Raw genomic sequence first — 15,447 nt, 5'->3', positions numbered from 1 at the left:
GTGAATGAAATGAGATACCGTAAGCAGTACCAGAAAATAATACCACGTCTACTGAAAAGTAGGCAAAATCGAACGTTATGATGATAACCAAAAATATCATGTAGCTAATTATAAATTTTTGTGATGCAAATATTTAGTGTTGCACTAAAAATAGTACTCCATTCGTCCCATAATAGATGACATAGTCGGAGAATGACACGAGATTTTAGAAGATATTGTTTTGTGTGTTAGGTGGAAAGAAAAAATAATATATTTATAATAATGTGAGAGAGAATTTTTTCCAAAAAATGAAATGTGACATCTTTTGTGGGACAAAATAAAAAAGAAAATGTGACATCTACTATGTGACGGATGGAGTAGTAATATGTAAGCATCTCTTAATGGAGTAAATTTAATTCCACATTAAAACATTTTCTCAAATTTGTATTTGTGCAAATTACAATTGTCATGGAAAAACGATTGATTAAACAATTTATATAAAATGCATGTCTATTGCAATAATAGGCTAAGTTCATTATATATACATAATGAAGAAGATAGAAAAATTGTTTAGTTCTGCAACTGGGGTATAGTCTCATTCTAATGCTACCTAAGTCATAATGTATATGGAGTATAAAAGTAGTTGACTCTATATTATTGCCCAAGCTCCAACAATTAAATGTCTTATCAAGTATTTTCTCCGCTTAATTATCTAAAAAATAAACTCAACAACCAATAAATGTTTATGTTTAGAAATTCAAACTACTAACTCGAGCATAACTCCATGTGCAAGTCCATTATATACTAGTATAATAAAGTTGACTATACTATCCATTTCTCCAAATATATTTTTTTTAAAAGAGAACTCTCTTCATATTACCTCACATGACTCCTAAACAAAAATTCCATCTTAATAACGTATCATCACATGGCACCGTACATATCATAACATGAATATTTGACATAAATAAATTAACTAAATTTAAATATTTTGATCAATTATTACAAACAATCATTGGTATCAATCTAGAAGTGACAGTTGCAAGGGATGAAATTCCCATATAAATAGCATATCAACCGTCTCATTCTCCATCAAAAAATAGAAATATTCAAGCTCAAGCCACAATAACACTTTTAGGCCAAAAATATGAATTCGATAATTTCAATCATTTTATTTGTAGCATGGTTTGGCATTGCACAAGGTGCTACAGTCACATTCAATGTGATAACATTTGGTGCAAAACCAGATGGGAAAACCGACGCAACTCAGCCGTTCCTTAAGGCATGGGCGGCGGCGTGCACGGCCACGACGGCGTCCAGGATTTACGTTCCGAAAGGGCGTTACCTATTGAGGTCCGCGGAGTTTAGAGGGCCATGCAAAAATAAGATCAGAGTTCAAATTGATGGAACTCTTGTAGCTCCGCTTGACCACCGTGCCCTTGGAAATTCCGACTACTGGATTCTTTTTATTCAGGTCAATTGGCTTTCTGTCGTCGGGGGAAATTTAGACGCTAAGGGCGCCGGATTATGGGCCTGCAAGGCTTCCGGCCAAACTTGCCCCACCGGAGCAAGGGTACATTTTTCAATTCATATTATTTCTCACAACATTTTACTATTTTCAACAATGCAACTTATTGTTTTTTTTAAGTTAGTAATCATTTTCCTTAACAGTTTTACATTTCCGCCGAACAAACATGCCCTTATAACTTAACACATTACTAACCCTTGCGATAATAATGTGGTAATTTTTCTTTTAGAATGCAGTCAAATTATGAAAATTTAATTAATGCTTTCAACTTTGACAATGCAAGTACAAAAAGAAATTAAAGAATTCGGTAACTGATCAAACCTCTTTCGTAGTTCCCATCGCCACTTGCTATATCATTTTTCAATCTTTCTTCAATTAATGTTATTTATTTCAAAATCAATTAGATTCATAAATATCATACCTTGAGGAACTATGAGTTAGTACAGATTTTTTTCTAGGTGAGGGTGTGAACTATGAACTAATTCATATTTATTGGTGAGAAACATTTAATTTATTGAAGACACACCACGTTTCTTCATACTACTATCGAATAAATTTAAGCAGATATTTTTTTTATGTATAAATATTTTGTAGGTATGCAAGTGGGACTAATCCAAGTTATGTTTGAAAATTGCAGTCAATCACATTTAATTGGGTTAATAACGGTGAGATAAAAGGGTTAACCTCGATTAATAGCCAATTGATGCACATTGTGATCAATAGTTGCAAGAATGTGAAAGTGAGCAATGTGAAGATGATAGCACCCGATCTAAGCCCTAACACAGATGGGATTCATGTACAATCCTCCACCGGAGTCACTATTACCAATGCCCTCATCCAAACCGGCGACGACTGTATATCCATCGGCCCCGGGACTAGAAATTTATGGATGGACAAAATCAAATGCGGCCCGGGACACGGTGTTAGGTATTCTATACTCCATTTCATATTTCATTTCACACTTCTAAAATGAAAATATAAATAAAAATATGATAACAAGTGTCTTCATTTTTTGTTTATTTAGCAGAGTTGCGTCACGATAATAACCCATGACTTATTTATCTTTTCACAGCATTGGGAGTTTGGGCCGAAGTTTTGAAGAAGACGGCGTGGAAAATGTGACACTAATAAATTCGGCTTTCAGTGGGTCGGAAAACAGGCTTCGTATTAAAACATGGGCCCGGCCTAGCAAGGGATTTGTCAGAAATATTAATTTCCGAAATATAGTTATGAAGAATGTTGAGAATCCAATCATCATAGACCAAAATTACTGCCCCAACAATCAAGGATGTCCTAGCCAGGTAAATATTCTTTCTGTCATTTTAATTACACTTTTTGTTTTTTAGATACCATTAATTTATGTTTGATTTTCTAACCTTAGATTAATTTAAATTACTTTTGGCAGGGTTCGGGAATCAAAATAAGCCAGATTACATACCAAAACATACAAGGATCATCTGCAACAAAAGTAGCAATGACATTTGATTGCAGCCATACCAATCCATGCAGCAATATCAAATTACATGACATTAAACTCACATATTTGAAATCAACTAAAGCACAATCTTACTGCAAAAACATCGCCGGAAGTTCCGCCGGAGTCATCATGCCTGAAAATTGCTTGTAACCGTAAAAACGAAGACAACGACCAGCATCGCAATTTTATAGGCGAGTTGCTTAAAATGTATAGCTAGCTAGTTTTAATTTTCTGAAGAGTTTCTTCATTATATCACTGCGTGATTGAAATTCGAGCGTATTAAATATATACTACTCCCTTCATCCCATCATAGTTGAGTCATATTTCTTTTTCGATCGTCCTACTATAGTTGGGTTATTAATCAAATATTAAAGTTATGTAGTTATTTTTTAATTTAAATGAAATTCGTATCTTTTGATTTTTTCCATATTTGAATTAAATTAGGATATATAAATTTACACATTTGTAAATTATAGTAAATTATATCAGATAACCATCTAAGGAGCATATAACCATGATCTTCAATTATAGCTAACATCCAAAGTCTGATCACAAAAACTATGTTAGTTAGTTCTATACATAGCAAACAAAGTAAAGAATCTCCTATTTGCCTATCCATTTCTACAAATATGTACCTTGTGATTAGACATATCAAGTTGAGGTTTATTAGACGGATTTTTGGTGCGAGTTGCCTTCTTGTGTTTTAGCATCTATCCTAATCGTGTTCCCGTTGAAGCGGTGTCGGACAGTGACATGGTGCATTTTGACGTCGGTCGAGCAACTCCCTCGCACCACTACCACCAAGATCAGCTCCTTGTCCCTGGTGTCTTCAGCCCACCAGCTTTGTGCAACTCCCTCAACCAAATCCTCCAACTTATGGAACTCCTCGTGATGCACCAATACGTCCACCACTTGGTCCGGTTGAATCAGGCCCGCCCCCGGTGTCACCTGTTTCATAAGTCCAAACCTCACTACATAAGTATAGTAGTTGATCAAACAGAAATTGTACTGATATATTATCCGCAGCGTCCCTTAAATTTTGACCAGACACGGGTTTTAAGAAATATAATGGAAAGTGAGTTAAAAAAGTTAGTGTAATATGAGTCATGTTTTAAAATATTAGTTTAATAATAAAATATGAGTGAAAATAAGTTAGTGGAACGTGAGTTAGTAGAATGTGAGGTCTACTACCAAAAATGGTAAAAAAGTGAAATGTCACAAATTTGGTTGGACGGACAGAAATGGAAATATGTGACAAATTTTTTGGGATGGAGGGAGGATTAATATAGCAATGAGTAGTAATTACCTCGAGCCAACGGGGGAAACCGAACGATCCACGTGGCCGGTACTCGGGCTCTTTTACGTCATCCTTAATGGAGCATAGTCCTAAGCACACAATTTTGTAAAACACGGACTCTTCAGCACTTCGATTGGTGATTTTCAAGTTGGACGTGTCCTGGTTTTGGAGCTCGATGTTGTTTGTGCTGACTACCGTCTCGGGGACAAAACGCAGCGCCTCAATGCTCGACCTTATCTCTTCGTTGGTCGTGAGGATCTTCGCAAACTCCTGTCTCCTAATTGTTTTATCAACATGAGCAATGTCGAGGCTGAGCTTGCAACGAACCGGCTTGTGATCGCTCTCAATCACATCCATACAGGCTTCGTACCTTGAATGCAAAAAGATCAGAACAATCACTACGAAATAAGCAAGGAAGATGGAGTCGTGTGGAGCACAACTTAAAAACATCAAGGCTTACTGTGATATGTAGGCGATCACGGGGCAATCTAAGCTGCATTCTTTCGCCATACCTGCTTTGTTATCGCGATACAGAACTCTGTCGCACCAAGCTGGGATTCGTTTCTTCTCCCCCGAGTCATACCCTACAACATATACGATTAGATTATTTCATCTACGTAAGTGTTAAGAAAGGAGGAGGAGGAGGAGGAGCAATGAGGGCGTTGAATTACCTCCTAAACCCGGTTTTCCTATCTCAAACTTGTAAGTGGGAGGAAACCTAATGAGGGCCTCGCGCATCCCTTGGAAAACTTTACCGGCCTTCATCTCTGCTCGTAGCTGATCTTTCTCGCGAAGCCAATCAAAGCTTCGCTGAGAAACCAAGTCTCGAGTCTCATCATAACTTATGCCAAATAGGCGATAATTAAAATCGCCATTAAAGACGATCATATCAGCCTCGGCAAGATCAGGCCTTGCCTCTTCAGGACTAATAGATGTAGTTTGCTGGAGACAAAAAAACACCGGAGAATTTCCCTCAAACAAAAACTCGACAAAATCATAATCTCGAAAACTAAGGGATGCACCCGTACATTTGAGTTTTTGAGCGCTTGATTAGCCGATGAAACACCAGCTGCAAAAATGAGGAGCCACGGCAAGCCAAACGAATAAAGCAGCCAAAATAAATATATGCAGAGAAGAAGAGAGCAAGACAAGTAGAGGCATCGCAGCATACCGGCAGCATTGTTGTACGTAGACCGAGTGAAAGTCATTGTTCGGAAAATATGATCGAAATCAGCATTCCTTTTGTTTACTGCTTCTAAATGTGCAGCAAAATGACAATTCACAAAACAGATGAGCCGGTCATACACTCTCAACCTCAATCCTACACCTCCCTGCAACCACGTTCCATGCTCGTGTATAAATGTAGAGACGACATAATTACCATGAGGCCAATTCGGACGCTAAGGGAGAACCAGATCTACTTACCTTATTTCCTATTGCACGGCCTAGACCGCATGCAACAGCAGCAACATCCAAGTCCCCGACATGGGGCCGGATAGTTTTTCTTACCCTAAAAGGAAGGACAACAGTGACCTATAACGTTATGTTATTGTTCGGATTGTCGACTACAACGGTTAAAAAAATAATAAAGGGTAATCTATCATACAACTTATGAAAAATCTTACCAAATCGCAATGAGCAAGGCAGCCAACTGCCTCGAGCCTACACGTTCAAAGATAGATCTCTCATCCAAAGCCTTGCCGATATGATCTTGCCACCATTGTCCCACAGAGCTCCCTTCTAGTCCTACCTAAAAATGCAAACTCAATAGTAAATTTTTTGTCAATCTAATTTTAAAAAAGAATCGAAATTCACACATTTGATGTAGTTATATGCATACTGTCTCTTTTGCAGCAGACATAGCAAGAAAACCCGCACCCATCTCCACTTCTTGCAGCCCAACAACGACAATATCAACATCGGAGACTGCAGATCCCAACCACGACTTGAGAGCGGTTTGAGAAGCTCTACCTTGGCTTACATTCCATGTCCCAACCATAATGGTCACTTTGTCCCGCCTCGTATACATGTCTGATCGTTCCGATAGTTCTTTCCGCAACGTGCTATCCATGGACGCCGGAGATGATATGTTCCACCCCCGAATGCCACCGTGTGTGGCTAAACTAAAGAGATGCCCGTGGCCGACGACTAGCTTTATAATGGGCTCGTTGTGCGCAACCCAACCAGTTACTAGGTTTCCTTCAAGGTCTAGTATCTGGATGTTCCCTGTTGCATATCCAACCCATATCCTCGAACTATGAGAGCAGATGCTCTGCACAGCAGCAGGGTGGCGAGTGAAATCCTGCACACGGTTCCCATTCCCGTCCCAAAGGATTAATACTCCATTCGAGCAACCCGTCCAAATTACACCGTCTGGAGCAATCATCATTGCTTCTATCTTCTTCATGTCTTCCACTAACGCTCCCGCCCCCTTTGCTACTCTACGAACAGCATCAGCAGCGCCTATAAGCGCATTGCGCGACCTCTGCAGGAAGCCCTGTGATTTGTCCTTTTTCCCCTTTGAGACTAACTTAACATTCACCTCGTCTTCAACTAGCTGCTCTTGAGATGGCATGTCAACGCGATTCTCAATCTGACCCTCCATGTTGAATACTTTCAGAAGCTCCCTCGTCCGAGCGTTCCTGTTCATTCGAAAAATGATCAGATTTCTCTATTTTCACAGGCCGGAGATGAATGCGATAGAGATGACGTTACCATAGTGAAAAGGTTTGAGAACCTGCTGCCCAAACCTTGGCTCTAACATTGTCAGCTAATAGATATTTCACATCCGAAGATGAAATGTTGCACACGCCATTAACGGTGACTTGAGCTCTCAAGTCAATAGCCGATCTCTCCACCAGCAGAGCAGCCATTCGTCTTTCCTCCTGAGTTAGTCCAAGAGATTTTTCAAGAGCTTCCCACGGCCAGATCCTTATCACGCCGCCTTCTGTGCCCGTCCATATATCACCTTTACACAAGCAGAGAGATTATAAGACACAATCACTTTCTTAGACGAGCAATGTGGACAATCATCAACACAAGACGAAGAATCATCAACGGGAAAAAGAAGTTACCATAAAAAGAGATTGTCATGGAAAGGACTGGGGTTTTATGTGCTTGCCACGAGAAGCCTTCTTTGAAGGCGTTGCCATCGGTGAACTGCTGATCCATCTTCCACGAACGGACCTTACCGTCCTTGTGTCCGCTCCAAACCAACTTACTCCCTTCATCAACCATCAAGGAGAGCGTTTGAGACGTGCTTGCTGACTCGTGAAATGTGGCAGTCTCCTCGTCTCCCCTTGGCAGCCTTCGCCCTGCTATCCCCGTGAAAGTCCCCGGGTCGAATGTGTCTGAATACTTCCACACTCTCACGCCGGAATCCTGCCCTGCCCACAGCTGTGTGTCTGTGCTAGCAATCGTCTTTATGGATTTTCCCCCCTTTCAAATTTTCAAATTATGATTAATTTTGTACAAATTTTCATTCTCACACATTTAGGATGCAATATTTAGGAATCAAGAGATGATTAGATGAAACGAACCTGAGATTCCCGCAAAGGATGAGGCCGAATCTCGAGACAAGGCGGCCGGTTGGGGTGCATCGCGGCTCGAATGGGGGCCTTGAAAACCCCGGCGCCGCCGCCGCTGCCGACGAACTCCGGCAGGGGCTGGTTGGGGAGGAGCTGAGAGTCATCGAAGCCGTTGGCGACGTCCGCCATGCCGACGTAATCCATCATGTCGGTGGCACCGCCGGCGCTTCCGGTGGTGATGGGGTAGCGGTAGAAATCGTCCTCGTCGGAGGCGGCGGCGGCGGCGAGGATGTCGATCTCGTCGAGGCTGTGGTTGCGGGTGTGGTTGGAGTGGCGGGGTTGGTGGCCTCCGGTCATGGTCCGCAGCTGCTGGCTGTAGTAGAGGGTTTTCCGACGCGGCGGCGAGTTGGATATCGCCTCCAGCGCATTGATGTCGGGATCTACGGGGAGATCGTCCATTATTCTGTTATTATTATTATTATTTTATTCTTTCTTTGAAGATTTTGAGTGTTTTGTTGAAGTTGGGAGATAGGAATGAGGAGAGAAGTTGATCATTGTGCGAAAATTGGGAGGGAGAGTGAATGTCGGGATGTGAAAGAAAGAGTCAGAACAACAAAAATAGTTTGGAAACACCATAAGATTTTTGGAATGTTAGGACAGGAAGGTGGCTTGATTTTAGATTTGAATTTTAAAATTGGTCAAGAAAGTTAAGAAATTTGTTCTACCATTCTGGTAAATATCAATTCTAAATAGCTTTTCGGATAATTTAGGTGGAAGAAAACAATATCGTTTTGACAAATCGGACTGATAACTGAACCAAAACAACTTTGTTTTATTTGATTGATGTGAATCAAATTAGAGTATTTTTCTCTTATATTTGATGCATTTTTATGAAAGACTGATTATGGTGTTAATTACTAGCTTTTCAAAATTGACGTTAGGAATGACATGAGTTTTAATAGGAAATCGATCAAGCATGAGAGGGATAAAATGCTATTGTCCAACATAGAAATGTCAAATATAGAAAGAGGCTATAATATTGATGCAATAGAAAAATAAGACTATTTTTTCTAAGACAGAAAGAGTATGATTTCCAAACCTTAACACTACTCAACTTCCTTGCACCATTTTTTTTACTTTGAGGCGAATCTACATTAAAGATTCCCAAAATGGAAATTCATGGTTTTGGTTACATTCACTTGAGGAATGAAGCACGGATGTCATCCAGGCAACTTGAAGTCATCACCAGAACAGAATCATCGTGTTGCTGCGAAGCCTGACCTCTCTTCTGGGACCGTCTTGTTTTTTCTCTTACAGGAGATGCAATATCGACTCTCTGTTGTTCACTATGAATGATAATACTCCAAACGGTCACCCTTAACAGAACCCCTTAATCCTTCCTCAAGTATGTTCAAGACTCTAGGCAGAATAATGGAAGAAATCACCATTTTTCGCAAATCATATGCATTACACGACTATACCGTGCATTGCTGTTTCCCTTATATCGTCAACAAAGAAAAATCATACGCATTGCACAGACTACAATTTCTAATTTAGAGATGAGAATAAAAGGCGATGGGGAGCTTCTGACCTTGCTAAATTAATTACAATGCTCGACATACATATCAACAATTCAAAATTATGTTCCAACAGCCAAACATTTTACCTTGATTGTTACAATAATCTATTAAATCTGGAAATAACCTTCTTAGAATATGTTTCATCAAAGATTACCATTTTTATAATAGAAACAAACGAAACAAGATAGAGAGGCGAAGTAGTACAGTATATGGATCTTTATAGTGAAAAAATGGTGTTTATCTGCAGTGTATGATCAAAGCGAGGCACGGTGTAGAGATCTTTTCCATCTCCCTAGTTTCTCTCGTCCCTGTCAAAGATTCAAGAACGATGTTTCAGAATTCCAGTAGCAAATTTAGCATGCGTTAAGCCAGAAATATGGTTATTAACTTATTATATCTTCGTGCTGCCCTTATCATAAGACTCGTTCTACTAGAGTTTCTGTCACATTGTCCTAATTCTGAACTAATCTATAACTTTATGCTCGAGTTGTCTACTCCAAGAGCTGGTGACTTGTATACATCTACTGATCACATAACATTATTCTCCACTTTTCAATGCATGTCTGGAAACATGACCGGGTGTTTGGCTAAAGCTTATTTTGGACAGCTTATAAGCTCCAAAAGCTCATTAAATGTTTGAAGAGTTTATACGATATAATGAGTCGAGAGCTTATAAGTTGTCAAATTTAATTGAGCTTATTATGAGTCCAAGAGAGAATAGTGTGTTAGAAAGAGAAATGAGCTTATAAGCCGTTGGAGCTTATTTTCACAGCTTAAAAGTTATTTAGGAACTTATGTTGCCAAACATTTCTCAAGAGCTTATTAGCTCTATATCGTTTATAAGCTGTTTGAAGGAGCTTACTAACTCGACCAAATACCCTTCAAGCAACATGTGAAGGACGACAGATTTCACACAATTATTTTTACCTTTCGAGGAGCAATGGCCAGCTCATTCTCTGAAATCTGTGTTGCTTCGAAACCAACAGGATGCAATGCCTCTTCATAACTGCGTAGATAGAAGAATTTTTCAACAAAAGTACACCAAGACTTGTATGGAGCCAAATTGCAAAGAGAAATATAGGTATTCAAAATTCAACATATAAATACTAGAAGACTAGAAGTGAGTCAAAGTGGAAATTACTCGGCAACTGATACTTTAAATGGAGGGCCGCCCTCATGGTCATCTATCTGACAACGTCGAGAATATGCAAAATGCATAAATGAGATTACGGAAGTACAAAATATATGAAAAATATTGAAGGACTGTAAAATTCCTGACTAACTGGATAAATTAGTGTTATGAGCTCCCCATCTGGTTTCAGAAGGTTGGACATTTTCTTGGCCCATAATGATCTTAGCTCGGGTTCGATGGCACAGAAAAACCTGTAGAGACAATATCATAACGGCATAACCTAATGAACATTGATGAAATTACAACATACTAATATCTAGAATGCACCACAGATGAAACTTACGTATAATCAAAAATGAGATCAAACAGCTGATCCGGACACCAAGTAAAGAAGTCTGTCTTTAAGAAAGTACAGTGCTCTGCGTTTGGTGAGCCAGACGACAACTACAATGCAATGCAACGATCATAGTGACTAGTGAGGATTTAACAACACTGTAGACGAAAACTACAGATTATGAAAACTAATGTTTCAGCTGGAAGAAGAAAAAAAAGAAATCACATACTCCGTCCATCCCATCCACTTTCCTTTTAGGTTTGTCCCAACCAAGATGACTCATTACTAAAAAATAGAAACACCTTTATCTCTACTTTATTCCCTCTCTCTTACTTTATTCTCCCCATAACACAATATAAAGTTGCATAAAATCTCGTTCCGCCCAAGAAAGGAATCATCTTCCTTGGGACGGAGGGAGTAGAATATAATGCTTCGTAAAATTTTAGAGTTATACCACGTGTCACTGCAATCCCATGAGGTTACTCACTAAAAATGGAGTTTTGAAAAAAGAAACATAATCCTACTGTGGATTACACACAAAAACCTCGTCTTGTATAATAGTATATCAAAAGAATGTATGACCAATATATGCTGTAATCTTCTCGTTAAGTCAGCACATAAAATATACAGATAGATATCACTCGACACAAACAAAACCAGTTGTTCAGTTTGATAGAACGACTAATTTAATCACAAAACATAGAAAAATAAACAAAATTACTTAAAATATCATTCGTATACTATAGATCAAAATAGTGACAATCCGAAGTCTTTTTTCTAGACTACCATCAATGTCAAATTTCATCATAATCCATAAGGCAAGTTGCAACTTTTTATAAATGTCTATTGATGAAATATCATAAAAGCAAGTCTTACTTCTATTGCTTTCTTAATGGCAATGTCTGACACATCCAGACCTACAACATGACGCTCCGCACACGCCATTGCCACTACATCATAACCCTGAATAAATAGAAGTTTCTAATTGATAACCAAACTAGAGAGAGAAACTGTAAAAAAAGGAACAGAAAGATGAAATCACAAACTATATGCATCCCAACCATTGACAGAGCGGTTAAAAATCAACATATAATACAACTGCAGCATAACAACATTGTTAGTAACCCTAGCCAAGTAGATCATCAAGCATGGAGACTGATCAAGAGAGTCGACGTGTACATGATCATGCAGTTGGTCCATTGAAAACCGAGAATAGACAATCTTCACTCAAGAATGATGTGGTGGAAGCAGCTCCAGCTGTGATGAGAGCACACCCTCAGATATAGAGATGTGGCAGCACGAGCTGGAGCAAAGCAGAAATAATCCATTTTCGGTTGTGATGTTAGCTCTCTGATTGAATAGTTTAGATTTAGATGCAAGCAATGTGTGATCCGAGATCCTTCTCTTAGGTCTATATATTTGTATTTGTCTTTGTAATCAGATCATTCAATCCAATACAAAGGAAACTCTCTATACTTGCTTCATATCTTGTTTAATGGCTTGGTTTATTTTCCTTTAGACATTAGTATTACTGTTAACAGAGACTAAACAAATTATACATTAACCAATCCACAACAGCAAATTTTGTGTCACCCTTCTTCTCATGAATTAAGCGAATTGCTTAAAATTAAACATAAACATCCAAATTCTGTTGAATTAATCGAAATTTGAGAGAAAGAGAGAGAGACATACACTGCCGCAGCCAGGAACAAGAGCTCTTCCCTTTGGAAGTGATCCAGTGTTGTGAAGGTGCACAAGAACAGGGGTAGGGTTCCCCAAATCCCAAGGCGTCAGACCTTGGTCCCAGCATTTGTCCCAACTATCTGAAAATTCGCATTAAAAGAATCCAATTTTCTCAACGATCAAGGAAAAAAAGAACACAGACTCAAATTTCTTAACAATTTGGTTAGAAATTAGAATTTAGTTACCGGTGGGGCTGGAGTGAAAAACTTGCTGAAATTTCTGGACTTTTTCAGCAGCAGTGATAGGGGGCTTTGGTTCCGGTAAATCAGTTGACATATAGTTGAATCGTATTCGGCGGTGAAAAGGTGGAAGAAGTCGACGAGCAGGTGAATTGTATAGCTTGGGAAGGAGGGAAAATCGCATTGGGGTTTTGCCGTTCTGGAAAGTTTTGATTCTGAGGTTTGAGATTGAAGAAAAAAAAATTAATTACGAAATTAATATGGGATTTTGTTGAGCACCCGTCCCATTAAAATTTGTTCATTAATAAAGAAAACATGATTTCTTAAAAAAAAATAAAGAAAACATGATAAATATATACTCGTTCCATTAAGATATCTCTTTTTTGGGACGTGAGATTTTAAGCAATTTTACTCTAAACTATGTTAATATCATCTCTGATGATACACCGACATTTAAAATGGGGTATACAATTAGCTTAAATGGTATTCTAATATCTATCTTACTTTTTAGTTAAAAAAATAAGTATCTATTTTTAGGTTTGCACGGAAACGAAATCAATAACTTTTTCAAATTTTATGAGTAAAAAAGGAATAAAATAAAATAAATATTCTTTTAAGTTTGAGTTTAGTTTAAATAATTTGATTAAAAATAACATTTACACTAAAATGAGTTTGAGTTTAATGTAGTGGTTGGAGATGCTCTAAGTGGGGATAGTAAAGTAAGAACATTCACAATAGGGAGAGCCAAGAGTATACTCGCTCTGTGCCATTAAAAATAAAAGGTCTTCCTTTTTGGGTTGTCCCATTAAAAATGAAACGTTTCTAATAATGGAAATAACACTCTCTCTACTTTTTCTTCTTTCTTACTTTACTCTCTCTTCATTAACTCACAAAACAACACTATATAAAATCTCGTGTCAAAAACTAAATGTTTCCTATTTAATGGAACGGAGGGAGTACTATTTATAATGATGTATTTATTGTTTAGATTAGAATAAGAGGATCATGTCTCTTTTTTATAGTATTCATAATGATGTATTTATTGTTTAGATTAGAATAAGAGGATCATGTCTTTTTTTTATAGTATTTATAATGATGCCTTTATTACTTTTGAATTATTTACAATTTATTTTCATTATATGAAAATTGCATGCCGCGGGTGGTAAAACTAGTTTCCCTAAATTGATCATGCGTTTAATTCAAGTACTACAATTTTTTCTAAATAATATCAGTTTGTATTGCTTTTGAAGTTTTAATCGTGTTCCAGGAGATTTTTTAATGCAAGATTATTTTAAATAAATCAAATAATAGTACAAATAATATTCTTTTATAAGAGTATCCACATCCATGCTCTTAGGCAAGAGCATGGATGTGGGCCCGGACCCACATTTATTCATCTTTTACTCATTACTCTCCCGCAAGAGCACAACACTTACATTCATGCTCTTCCGCAAGAGCATGCTCAAGGGTCTCACCATTCTATTATTCAATTTAAATAAAAACATTTCTACAATATTAAAATGCATTAAAAATACCCGAAATACTATTACAAATTGCTAAAAAATTAAAAACTGCATAATTAAAATCCTACAAATTAAAAATTACATAATTAACTCCTAAAAAATACATCTGTGGAAATTTAAAGAAGACTAGCCCGATGGCGGTATCCCTAATTGAGCTCGGAGAGCTCGTATCATTGCGTGATGTGAATCAAGTTGCTCGGGAGTCATCCGAGACGTATAGGCCATAGTGATTAGACCCAAAAGGATCCACAACGAGTTGGTGGTGGGTGGAGGCGGCACAAAGGGAGCGGTTGGCTGTCGCCTGTTTCCTTCCTTGCGGCTAGCGTTGGGAACTGCTCGGCCCAACGTCAGAGCTACCTAAGTGAGCTCCGGCAAGCAGGCTAGCCACCTCATCCTCGCCGACGTCGGAGAGGGATACCGACCTCGACCATTTGCTGGAGGAGTTGGAGGAGGATGCGACGTCTCCCTTATACTTCGGATGAGTACGCACCTCCTGCCAAGCGTTGAGATACTTGAATGGTTTGTACTTAATTGAATGGTAGGTTGACATGGCCGCCGTGATGATGTCAACCTCGCTCGTGCCGCTCCCTGCCGATCGCTGTTCCTGGAGGTAATACCCCTGGAACTTTTGGATTTCATCGTTAGCTCTTCCGATGGCATTGCGCACCATACTCTCATTGCGCTCGATGGTTCCATCCGGTCGGTTGGCATTATACCGGCGAGAGACGCTCCACCAAAACCTGTCCCCGGTTTGGTTCGTGTCGGTTTCCGCATCTTCGGAGATTTCCAAGTAGGCTTTGAATAACTTCTCCATCTCCCCTGGAGTGTACGGGGTGCGGACGTTGGTGTCACCTCCGGTACTGCCACGAGTACGAACACGGACACTACGAGGATGCGGAGGAGCGCCGGAACCTCCCTCCGGTGGCGTCGGGGCGCTCCCTCCCGTGCCAGTTCGGGAGCCCACCCGTATTGCCCCTCGGCATCTTGCTCGTCCACTGGGTAAGGCCGGTAACCACCCGGATTATGCGAACCTTGGGTTTGAGAAGGGGGTGAGAAATCCTTATCCGGATTAGGGAATGGCGATGAGCCGAACCTAGGCATGCACACGGGTCGGAAACCGCCGGTTTCGGTTCATGAACCGACGGTTC

The 15,447-nt window shown here is 39.2% G+C and overlaps 3 protein-coding genes across 5 annotated transcripts; 1 reads left to right on the top strand and 2 right to left on the bottom strand.

Moving 5' to 3' along the window:
• The first annotated feature begins 1,126 nt into the window (after positions 1-1,126).
• LOC121741214 (polygalacturonase-like) lies at positions 1,127-3,134 on the top strand. The gene is made up of 4 exons (XM_042133915.1): positions 1,127-1,552; positions 2,145-2,434; positions 2,580-2,808; positions 2,913-3,134. Exons 1-4 carry the CDS (start codon positions 1,127-1,129, stop codon positions 3,132-3,134), a joined length of 1,167 nt encoding a protein of 388 aa, XP_041989849.1.
• Positions 3,135-3,482: 348 nt separating this feature from the next.
• On the bottom strand, positions 3,483-8,505 carry LOC121742711 (type I inositol polyphosphate 5-phosphatase 12-like). Of its 3 annotated transcripts, XM_042135946.1 has the most exons (12): positions 7,821-8,498; positions 7,356-7,719; positions 6,997-7,249; positions 6,122-6,923; positions 5,907-6,031; positions 5,707-5,791; positions 5,453-5,612; positions 5,310-5,350; positions 4,953-5,223; positions 4,742-4,865; positions 4,291-4,651; positions 3,483-3,932 (listed from the first exon to the last, which is right to left on the bottom strand). In XM_042135946.1, the coding sequence occupies exons 1-12, from the start codon at positions 8,265-8,267 to the stop codon at positions 3,651-3,653; spliced, it is 3,315 nt and encodes a 1,104-aa protein (XP_041991880.1). In that variant the 5' UTR covers positions 8,268-8,498; the 3' UTR covers positions 3,483-3,650. The 3 variants fall into 3 exon arrangements, with proteins under 3 accessions (XP_041991880.1, XP_041991879.1, XP_041991881.1); XM_042135945.1 differs by having other exon boundaries at positions 5,310-5,612; positions 7,821-8,500; XM_042135947.1 differs by lacking the exon at positions 3,483-3,932 and having other exon boundaries at positions 4,494-4,651; positions 4,794-4,865; positions 5,310-5,612; positions 7,821-8,505.
• A 901-nt stretch (positions 8,506-9,406) lies between these two features.
• LOC121742386 (probable thiol methyltransferase 2) lies at positions 9,407-13,046 on the bottom strand. The gene is made up of 8 exons (XM_042135509.1): positions 12,783-13,046; positions 12,547-12,677; positions 11,731-11,817; positions 10,864-10,964; positions 10,672-10,771; positions 10,530-10,576; positions 10,316-10,394; positions 9,407-9,696 (listed from the first exon to the last, which is right to left on the bottom strand). Exons 1-8 carry the CDS (start codon positions 12,958-12,960, stop codon positions 9,643-9,645), a joined length of 777 nt encoding a protein of 258 aa, XP_041991443.1. The 5' UTR covers positions 12,961-13,046; the 3' UTR covers positions 9,407-9,642.
• Positions 13,047-15,447: the final 2,401 nt, after the last annotated feature.

Source organism: Salvia splendens, chromosome 7, assembly GCF_004379255.2.
Source record: "Salvia splendens isolate huo1 chromosome 7, SspV2, whole genome shotgun sequence".
Taxonomy (NCBI): Eukaryota; Viridiplantae; Streptophyta; class Magnoliopsida; order Lamiales; family Lamiaceae; genus Salvia; species Salvia splendens.
This window is presented reverse-complemented; position numbering and strand designations above follow the sequence as displayed.

Coding starts and splice junctions, on each gene's coding strand:
- LOC121741214 (XM_042133915.1), top strand. CDS start 1,127: ATGAATTCGATAATTTCAATCATTTTATTTGTAGCATGGTTTGGCATT. Junction 2,435..2,579: donor GGCCCGGGACACGGTGTTAG/GTATTCTATACT, acceptor ATCTTTTCACAG/CATTGGGAGTTTGGGCCGAA. Junction 2,809..2,912: donor ATCAAGGATGTCCTAGCCAG/GTAAATATTCTT, acceptor TACTTTTGGCAG/GGTTCGGGAATCAAAATAAG.
- LOC121742711 (XM_042135945.1), bottom strand. CDS start 8,267: ATGGACGATCTCCCCGTAGATCCCGACATCAATGCGCTGGAGGCGATA. Junction 7,720..7,820: donor ATCCTTTGCGGGAATCTCAG/GTTCGTTTCATC, acceptor AAAATTTGAAAG/GGGGGAAAATCCATAAAGAC. Junction 5,613..5,706: donor GCCGTGCAATAGGAAATAAG/GTAAGTAGATCT, acceptor ACGTGGTTGCAG/GGAGGTGTAGGATTGAGGTT.
- LOC121742386 (XM_042135509.1), bottom strand. CDS start 12,960: ATGCGATTTTCCCTCCTTCCCAAGCTATACAATTCACCTGCTCGTCGA. Junction 10,577..10,671: donor TCATAACACTAATTTATCCA/GTTAGTCAGGAA, acceptor CGACGTTGTCAG/ATAGATGACCATGAGGGCGG. Junction 10,395..10,529: donor TTTAAAGTATCAGTTGCCGA/GTAATTTCCACT, acceptor CTATCTACGCAG/TTATGAAGAGGCATTGCATC.